Source organism: Octopus bimaculoides, chromosome 3 (genome assembly GCF_001194135.2).
Source record: "Octopus bimaculoides isolate UCB-OBI-ISO-001 chromosome 3, ASM119413v2, whole genome shotgun sequence".
Taxonomy (NCBI): domain Eukaryota; kingdom Metazoa; phylum Mollusca; class Cephalopoda; order Octopoda; family Octopodidae; genus Octopus; species Octopus bimaculoides.
In genome coordinates, this window is record NC_068983.1 from 137,071,490 (window position 1) to 137,082,236 (window position 10,747).

The 10,747-nt window shown below is 36.7% G+C and overlaps 1 protein-coding gene across 4 annotated transcripts in view; it reads right to left on the reverse strand.

Annotated features, from left to right (window-relative positions):
• Window positions 1-3,029: 3,029 nt before the first annotated feature.
• The window catches only part of LOC106882992 (proline-rich protein 5-like), a 170,522-nt gene continuing 162,804 nt past the window's right edge, over window positions 3,030-10,747 (reverse strand). For all 4 annotated transcript variants that reach the window (XM_052966565.1, XM_052966567.1, XM_052966568.1 and 1 more), the window contains 5 exons: window positions 10,456-10,533; window positions 7,522-7,570; window positions 6,738-6,795; window positions 4,479-4,570; window positions 3,030-3,149 (listed from right to left, as the gene is read on the reverse strand). In XM_052966565.1, the coding sequence (XP_052822525.1) occupies window positions 3,045-3,149; window positions 4,479-4,570; window positions 6,738-6,795; window positions 7,522-7,570; window positions 10,456-10,533 (382 nt within the window). In that variant the 3' untranslated portion in view covers window positions 3,030-3,044. The remainder of the gene's footprint in view (window positions 3,150-4,478; window positions 4,571-6,737; window positions 6,796-7,521; window positions 7,571-10,455; window positions 10,534-10,747) is intronic.

Sequence of the window (10,747 nt, forward strand, 5' to 3'; positions counted from 1 at the left end):
GTGTGTGTGAAAGAGAGAGAGAGAGAGTGTGTGTGAAAGAGAGAGAGAGAGAGTGTGTGTGAAAGAGAGAGAGGGAGAGTGTGAAAGAGAATGAGAGAGAGTGCCAAAGAGAGAGTGAAAGAGAGAGAGAGAGAGTGTGTGAAAGAGAAAGAAACAGAGAGAAAACGGAAAGAGGGGAGAAAGAGGAGAGATAGGGAAGGAAAGAGAGAAAGAGAGTAGGAAAGAAGGAGAGAAGGAAAGAAAGAGAGAAGAAAAAGAGAAGGAAAGAAAGAGATAGGAAAGAAAGAGAGAAGAAAAAGAGAAGGAAAGAAAGAGAAAGAAAGAAAAGAGGAAATAAGAGTATCACAAAGTAAAAAAAAATATATTTACATGAATTTTAATTAGTATTTTTATTGGCTCAATGCATTAATTAGACATAGTAATATAATATAAGCCTATTTAAGCCTACTAGTTTGAATTATTCTATCAGTATCTTATCTGATTATGGTGATTTGTGCTGCAGGTAGTGTAACATCTATTAAGTGTACAATATGTACCAGGTTGTATAACTGTCAGTCTAGCAGATATCATAATCATGTATAATGGACAAACAGTAGTGACTGGTAGAATAAGGCAGACATAACCGGTCTTTATGTACACTACTGAACACAGTCAGAACACACACACACACACACACCTCTAGGTCTGTTTTACAAGTCACGTATTTGAAAGACTGCCAAATACTATGGTGGTCCTTTAAAGATCTGAAACTCTATCAGCTTCCTGCAATTATGAAGGAGATATAACAATGTAGGGGCATTAGTTATGGTAAATGAGTGATTAATCTCCATCAGAGAAAATGATTAACTTTTAGGAACAATGCACATTGTTTTAATAAAAATGTGGCACTTCAGCATTTAGAGGCTAGCACTGAAAAACAAAAATGAAGAAAAAAGAATCCCTTCCAAACAATTCTTTTATATCTTCAGAAATGTTCAGTACAATCTAGCTACAAAGCTGTTGTTGGCACTCCATCGCTTACGACGTTGAGGGTTCCAGTTGATCTGATCAACGGAACAGCCTACTCATGAAATTAATGTGCAAGTGGCTGAGCACTCCACAGACACGTGTACCCTTAACATAGTTCTTGGGGGATATTCAGTGTGACAAGGCTGACCCTTTGAATTACAAGCACAACAGAAACAAGAAGTAAGAGTGAGAGAAAGCTGTGGTGGAAGAGTACAGCAGGGTTCGCCACCATCCCCTGCCAGAGCCTCGTGGAGCTTTAAGTGTTTTCGCTCAATAAACACTCACAACGCCAGGTCTGGGAATCGAAACCGCGATCCTATGACCGCAAATCCGCTGCCCTAACCACTGAGCCATTGCGTCTCCACTAGCTACAAAGCAAAAATGGCTTAAATTAAAGATTTATTTTTCTTATTCCCAATGAAACAATGGAAATACAGTATATAGTCTAACATAATCAATACAAGGTAGAATAGAAATCTTTGAACATCTTTTTAGAGACAATAATTTATATTTTTCTATGATGTCATACTTTATCAGTTGGATGCAAGTAACAAGGGTCCCCAAACTATGATTTTATTTTTCTTTAAATGATGATAATGATAGCAATAGTTTACCTCAGTATTGGACACTGAGGACAATCTAAATCCATTTATGCACTTTTCCTGTAAGTCAGACCACCTTATGGTCCCAGGAGACAAACTGTAGAAAACATTGTCCCAAAGGATGGCAAAGGGGATGCACTGGAACAGCCACTCTAACTCACAAGGCTCACACTTGCAGACAGTGGTCTCTGCCCCAATAGCAGTGAGCAAGGATATGGTCCGGGGAGCTGAGAATGCTGGAAGTCTTCACTGTCAAAGGCTCAGCCATAATTTTTATAAATATTGATTAAGTTAACCACACGTCAGCTCTACTTTTGCAAACCTAAGACATATTGGTAACCAACTGAAAGGATGTTCATACGAATGCTACAGTTTGCAAACTATCTGCAAGTTATCACAGTTTTAAAAAATGAGATGTTTGAGGAAGAAATTTCCAGCTACCTTCCAAGACTTATAGAACTGATATTCTGATCACTGTTTGGCTGAGTAAAATCCTACAAAACATTCCTTGCCCCAGAAATCACCACTTTTCAGAACACTTTTCATTTTTCTAGTAATATGAATAAGTTAAATATGGTAAAGCCAAAACTATATATAACATTAGGTCACAAACAAGTACAGGAGTTGATTCAAATGACTGCACACCTTGTCTACAAATTTGTGGCTTTGTGCCAAAATGGAAAAAAAAAAAAAATTAATATTAACTTCTCTCAGAAATTGTTGAAATATAGCAATGATTGAAGTGCGTGTATATATCAAACATTTAAAGCGTTTGATGTTTGTGTATAAAAGGTGTTAAATTAGCAGAAACAGTGCAGTGCCAGACTAAATACCTTACAGCATTTAACATTGCCTTCATTCATGTTTTCACCACCTTTCACCCTCTCAATATCAATGAAACAGATACTATAAAAACACTAAGTCAATTCAATAGTCTACATTCCTGTCCTACCTTGATCTTATACTCTCTCTCTCTCTCTCTCTCTCCGTCTGTGTGTGTGTGTGTGTGTGTGTGTGTCTGCCAGTCAGTCCGTCCATGTCTGCCAGTCAGTCTGTCCGTCCATCCGTCCGTCTGTCTGTGTCTGCCAATCAGTCCGTCCGTCCGTGTCTGCCAATCAGTCCGTCCATCCCTCCGTGTCTGCCAATCAGTCCGTCCGTCCCTCCGTGTCTGCCAATCAGTCCATCCGTCCCTCCGTGTCTGCCAATCAGTCCGTCCGTCCCTCCGTGTCTGCCAGTCAGTCTGTCCGTCCCTCCGTGTCTGCCAGTCAGTCTGTCCGTCCATCCGTGTCTGTCAGTCCATCGATGTCTCTCCTCTCTCTTTCTCACTGTGTCTCTCTTCTCTCTCTCTGTCTCTCTTCTATTTGTGTCTGTGTGTTCCAATCCCTACCTCCACCCCACCCACACACAGAAAGAGAGCAGTTTGAAAATTGTAAATTATATACCTTCCACATCCTGATTAATCTTCAGCAAGACTGTATCTCGGAAGTCAGCTAAAATTACTTGACGTATTGTCATTGGCATTTCCTCTGTAGAATTATCCTGAAAGACAGAAAAGAAAACTAATTAAAATGTTTCATCTACTTGATTTTTATGTTATTGATAGAGAAAGCAAACTAGTATATTTCATGATGTAATTTTATCACAAGAGTCACATTCCATAACTCCTGCAATGCTATGATGCCGAGTCAAGTGTATGCACAACTAGGTCTCCCTTGTTCATCTCTTTCATAAATGCAGTGGGCTCTTTCTACTGTACCAGCTTTCACTACTTTTTCAATAATTGCATAACCATAAAACAGTGGGAAACTGCAGGGGTTATTTTTTTTATTCAAATAAGGTGACTGCACATCACCTGTGAATTATCATCCAGTTAGTCAAGCTGTATCACCAAACTGAAGGAGTTCTGCATCAGAGGGACATGCTGGAATCTCTGGAACTCTCATATACTTACAAGAGTAGATTAGCTATGATCATTCACTCCATCCTCTCTCAGCAAAGTTACTGGCAAAAAACATAAAAAATAAATGTACGACAGCTGATATGTTCCATCTATGCTGAAGTAGGAAAAAGGCTGCTGTTCAAATCGACTGGATATTTCCAACTTCTGGAAAGAACTTGGTGGTTTATGGCTTGCTTATTGTTGTTGTTTAGAACAACTCGGCTCTGATCAAGTAGATCCATGACCAAACGCTGTTTTAGATGTGACTATTCAGTCTCTTTTGTCCTTCAGATAGTGTAATTGGTATCATTATCTAATATATCCATTTTTAAAAAAAATGTTAGTAGGATGTAATCTGAGCGAAATTTGACTGCTATTTCCAGCATGTAGAGCAACCATGCAGAAGCTCCCTCAATGACTCAAAGTCTAATTAGTAACAACTGTTGGTTTGAGTTGATGTGGCAGGTAATGTGGTTAGTGGTGTTGCTAGTGAAATTAATGTGGCACAGTTAAGGGGGTAACAAGTAAAAATAATGCATTAAAGCTAATGGAGTAACAAATTATTGTTATTGCTGCTGTTTAACTTCAGGTTAACTTGGATCAAACAAGTTTTTGTTTTAAAATTTTCCAGTCATGACCATTCCATCTTTTTTTTTATCCAGTGTATCTAGGACTACATAATACAATGTGCTTACTTTTCTAAGATAGTAGAATGTAAAGTATAGATTTTTTGGGGTTAGTTCTCTTTGGTTTGGTGATGTCAGTGATTGTAGAAATAGTAAAAATCAACTGGTAATATAAGATACTGAAATTATAGGTAGAGTCAATGTGATCCCAATAAATAAAATATCAAAAAAAAAATTGGAATTAATTGTGGTAAGAAAGCCTCAAGATTAATTTTAAAACTGATTAATTTTGAGTTGTTTTACCTGGAATGGATAAAGTATTGCCTGCAATGTAAATATTATTTCTTTGTAGAAATAATTCCATGTCTCAGATAATTTCTCCAGTAATGCAACACCTGAAAAGAAAAAAGATCACAAGTATATTTGACTCTACAAGATACTCATTGCACTTCATTCATACAGACAAAATACAAAGTATTGTGATATCAAATCACCAAAAATTCAGTCTTTGATGATTAATCCATTTTAATCTTTCCTTCAATTACAGTTAGGCATCAGAAGTTGATAGCAGGAATTTTCATTTTGCCTAAGTAGTGAAGATATCATCAGTGAAAGGTGATAACTGTCTCAGTCAACCACAGTGTGCATCAGAATTTATTTCAAGTTCTCTAAAAACTCTGCACACAGCAAAAATATTTATATTCTTTTACCTGTTTCAGTAATTTGATTGTGGCCATGGTGGAGCACTGCCTTAAAGGATTTTTTATTTGAAGAAGTCAACCCCAGGACTTATTCTTTGTAAGCCGAGTGCTTATTCTATCAGTCTCCTTTGCCAAAACACTAAATTACAAGGACGTAAACATAACATCACTTGTCAAGCAATAGTGGGAGGACAAACACAGACTCACACATATAAATATATATACATACACAACAGGCTTCTCTCAGTTTCCATCTATCAAATCTACTCACAAGGCTTTGGTTGGCCCAAGGCTATAGAAGAAGACACTTGCCCAAGGTGCCATGCAGTGGGACTGAACCCGGAACCATGTTTAAAATATTTAAATCAAAATTATGTACAAGCATATAGACTTACACACACACACACATATATATATAAATACGCACAAACACATACAGTGGCAAACTGGGTCTAAAAATATTGGTTGTCTACAAACATAACCAGGCTGAAATAATGCATTTTCCAGGAGTGAATAAAAAATTCTCAAACTTGGGGGGATGGGCCCCTATATATGGATTTTAATGGCGCAGGAGCCCACTTGCTATTGGGCAAGCTGGCAACCTGGCCAGTCCACCTCTGCATACACACATTCTCATTTCCTATCAAATACACTAACTTCATCTTTCTGTGCTGACAATCATCACTCTTTCCTCTATTGCCACCCATCAACTACTCCTGCCTTTACCACATCACCCACTCTTACCTTTGTCCACCTCTGCTTTCGCCAGTCACCATTCCCAAATAACCCTCTCCCACCCTCATCATACTCTGTTCCATTCAGCCGCTCATTCTGGTCCTTCTAATGTCATTCCTCTATCTCTTCTATTCTTCTTCTTTGTCACCTGAACAAATGTGCTCACAAATATAAGTGTACACTACTCACTACACTTACACTCTTGCCTCACCTCTCAGCTGCACCTTTCTGGCTTTTCTGCTGTCATCACCTTCTTTCCCTTTCTTCAGTCTACATATCTTAGGTTACTGATTAAAATGTATACAAGGAACCCTTTCTGTGCTTGTATCTTAATGGAATATCCCACCTTGCTACACTCCCTCTACAGTGATTGAGATGTGAGATAACCTTTCTAGTGCAGGTGTACAAAGGAGAAAAACAATCACCCAGTACACAACGTAAAGTAGTTGGTGAATGCCACAAGACATCAATACTGAAGAATACTAACACCCAGTATATTCTAGTTGGTGATAGGAAAGGCATCCAACCACAGGTATTAAGTTAAATGACATGTACATGTACCAGTCTATGGAATTGTTGTGCCCAATAGGAAATTGCTTGGACTGTGATTACTCATCCAACTCAGGCTAGCACAGAAAGATGTAAACTGGTAATTATATAAATAACCATTAGTTTCAAACAGCTTGAGTAACAAAAATCTGCAATCATTCCTCATATTCTGTATTAAAATCAATTATTGGAATATGGAATTTTTTTTACTTAAAGCACAGTATATTAATGTTATTAATTTTATTGAGTATAAAATGTCAGTAGCAATAAGTCGACATAAGAGATTTGAATTTAAACTGTGTGGTCCCAAATTAGGTATTATAAACCATTTATCCTGGATCTCTGATATTTGCATTGTCTATGCTGTCTCATGTCAACTACATTTACTTAATTTTGTTTTAATCTTCATAGTTAGGCTATGCTGAATTACTGTTATTAGCACCATAAAGTTGGAAGAACCACCTTATAAATAGTACTTCTCATTCTAGAGTACCATCTTTGTTATTAATACTGCCCATGTTGAAGTTACTATCACCATCCATGCTGTAGCACTACCTTAATGACAAATAAAACACACCTTTTAAATTTTTCATTGACTCCCTTAATATCACCATTCCTTTCTTGAGGAGTTGATCCTGAATTAAAAAATAAGACCAGATTAGTCATATCCCAAAATATAGTTAGAAAAAAAAGTTTAACTAGAAAAGGGTTTAGAATTGTATATTTGTGTGATAAAAGGTTTATTCTCCATTTGCATGGCAATATGATTGGAAACATCTACCAGCAGAATGAGTGAATTCATTCCACAATCTCATTTCCCCTTCCATTACAATCAACAGTTTTATGCTTGTATAAGAAACAATATTTATCATTTGAAAGTGAGAATAGACAAGTTCTTCCTCCTCAATCTGTAGTGTGGCATTTCAATTTCTATTTCATCTCAACTATTGACAAATGTACTAGGGAAAGCATGACAATTACAAATCATATTTTACTGTTGCCTAAGAATTTCAGATTTTTATTCTAATCAGTAGGCACCAAGGATCATTCAAGTGTGTCCTTTTTGAGACACCAAGACATTACATTATTAATATAGTCCTGAAATGACTATATTTTAGTAAAATACAAAGTTTGAGAAGTAGGATCTCAAAATAATATTAAAAAATCCACACTAGAAAGAAGGTAGTAAGTGTGTGATGAAAGTGAATTTAACTGTTTCATTAAGAACTTCAGTAAGTTGAAGAAATATTGTGAGAAAGGAAACACCAGAAGATGCAAATCTGGTAAGTTGGATTGCATAAAAAAAAAAAAAAATACTAGCCAAGACCAACTGTTCATGGAAAATGAAAGTTAGTACTTACTTTAAAGTAATCATAAATAATTGGTCCAGTATCAGTCCGGATTAAACGTCTGAAATGACAAGTTGGAGACAAACTGACTTAACTTGTGATTTTTTTTTTTTAACAACTTGGTGAAAAGGGAAAGGACAATGAACACCATCTTTTCTTCTATTATTTTAAATACAACTGTTTCAAATATATAGTGAGCAAATAGAATATCAATCAAGCACTCAGACGAGTCAATGGATCATATCCTGTCACCAACAGTGCACTGAGCTAGTGGCCAAAATGCATATTTCTCAAATAATCCAGACAATCTGTCTGTAAATAGAACCATGGGATAAAAATAATTTACTGTTTTAGGCAGCTGCACCATAAAATCAGCAATTTTATGAAATTGTTCATTCAGTTAAAATACTAAGTTAAATACTCTTGCAGATATAGCTGGGAGAAATATGGATTCTACCTGACAAGATAATTTGTCTAGGATACACAAGCTAGACAACAATGAATATTCAATTGTACTGAAAGCCAACGATGTACTAGGACTCCAATTCTTTGAACTGCAAGTTCCCTACATTTAGACAAATTTCTGAAGGAATATATGTCTTTGAAGAACAGTTTTGCAGTTTTCTTGCCTAAATCAGTCGTGGAGGTGGGTATTCTGAAAGCATAGTAGTCAGAGTTAGAACAAGTTAGAAAAAGTTTAAGGTTCTATTCTGCTGGTAACAAAGGATTCGTCTTTTAAAGTGAAGGACAGAATAATATGATGCTTGTGTATGAAATGCAATATTACATGGTAACCAACAAGATGTGGGCCTTGAATACAGAGAATGTGTAAAAACTAAAAGAATTTAGCAAATATGCCATATTGGATGATGAATAATGAAATACAAATGAACTGAGAAAAATTAGAATCAGTGCAGTATGTGAGAAAGGAGGCTCTACTGGTGTAGGTGGGTGATACAAATGGAGAATGACAGTTGGAAAAAAAGAGCAGTGACTTAGTATATGGAATCAGTAGAAGGAAGAGACCTAGGAAGACACGGGATGAATTGATGAAGACTAATCTCAAAGATATTCAGCCTCATGGAGGAGATGACAAAAGACCAAGGTGATTAATGACATACAGTGCTAAAGAAGACCCTGCCACCTTTGGAAGCATGGTGAAACAAGTTAAAATGCTGAATGGGTTGAACAGTTTGACTGGAGATGGCAAACCAGAAGACTGCACCTAACTCCACTGTCTATATTGGCATGGTATTAACAGCTGGATACCTTTCCTAATGGTAACCATGTTACCGAGAGAATTGGATGCTTTTTATGTGGTACCAACACCAGCAAGGTCTGTGTGGCATAATTTTCATGACTGGATGCCCTTTCTAATGCCAACCATGTTGGAGTGGACTGGGTGCTTTTCATGTGGCACCAGCATTGGTGAGGTCGGTTTTGGCATAGTTTTTACAGCTGGATACCCCACCCAATGTTTCCATGCTTCCTTCACCACCTTAATACCCTCTAATCTCTCTACCACTCACTTTCCCTTCTATTTATTGTACCATGATGTCAGTACAATAGGTGATATACCTATTCAGCCCCCACTACTACCATCCTTATCACTGTACATCTTATCAAGATGCTTGTGTAATGAAGGATTGCTTTAGATCTGCTAATTTCCAATACATATTACCATCATTCTTTCTGCACAGCCAGCCAATCACTCCCTCTTCTCCAGGCCACCTGTTATTGTCATTCATCACTTTTTCTTACCATCACCATCTCTCTATTACACCCTGCCATTAGTATATCTATTTCATTTACTCACTCCACTACTAGCCTTTCATTGTTATCACTCTTTCTTCCTACATATACTCACTCCCCTCATCTAATAACCATAATTTTTTTTCTTTCAGCACTCTCCTAGCCACTTCCTTGGTCAGGTTACTTGGAATAAATGGAAGCATTGTAGGGCACAAAGCAACCTCAGTGTTAGTGCTATGGTAAAATGACCCAGAACACTACAGAGTGGGTGATAAATGAATGGAAACAACAAAAGGTTGAGAGTACAATGGGGAGAGCCTTTTATTTTGGCTGAGAAAATGACAACCTCTCCAGCATTGGTGCTATGGTAGAATGCATCCCACCCTAAAACTGTGTCAAAAAAAAAAAAAAAATGAAATCTGCATGGCTGAACCAGTCTGATTTACTGATACTGACACCAAAGTATAGAATTTCTTCTAGTGCAAATAATTGCTTTTGTTTTAAAGTGTCTTAAATATCTTTGTAACATTTGGATAAATATGTAGTTAAACAAAATCTAACTGTACACACCAAATTTGAGGTGTATAAGATTTGCATTCTGCCAGAATGCAAAATTTATACCTTGTACTCCTTCCAGGAAAGTGGGCTGAAGATTTTCCAAATGCATTGCTTAAATATATCCCTGAGGGACAACGTTACTAAAATCATGATACTTAAGTTGAAATACAAATCATATTCTCTATACAGAGACTACTGCACTGGCTCCAGCACAAATTATGAAAGAGAAACAGTTGCATTTCCTAGAAAAATTCAGAAGGAAAATAGTCAACAGAAAGACCAGTGACACTTCAAAAACATATATATAAAGCACACGACATGAACACTGATAACTGAGAAATGACTATAACAGTGACCCCAGACACTTCAATTAAAAGCAGAAAAAAAACCCCAGCTACTGAACAAGAACAGTACCCTTAAAATCAAAACAAGCCATAATATTCATTTGCATGAAATGCAACAAATACTTTCCTCCTGCAATGGACAATTCACTCCATACTCTTAAAATGTTCACTCCAAACTGAAAGATGCCACAGATCACCTGAGCAGAAATTTTGCTAATCTTTAAATATTTCCTAGAGTAAAAAGTAGATGCTTAAATGATAAAATTATTTTGATAAAGACAAAATATCTTACCTCAAGTTTGATTGTAAGGTATAATAGGAATATGGTAATGGGCGTCTCTGAAAGATATGAAGTACAGCATCTTGGATCCTGCAAAGAAAAGAGAGAGAAGATTTCAACAGCACAACGACACAGTCACTATCATCATCATCATCATTTAACGTCCGCTTTCCATGCTAGCATGGGTTGGACTAAGTGAATTAAATAATCCTGCAAAATTCTGGTTTCTTTTGGGTATCCCTTTGTGTGTGTGTGTGTGTGTATGTGTATATATATATATATATATATATATATATATATATAT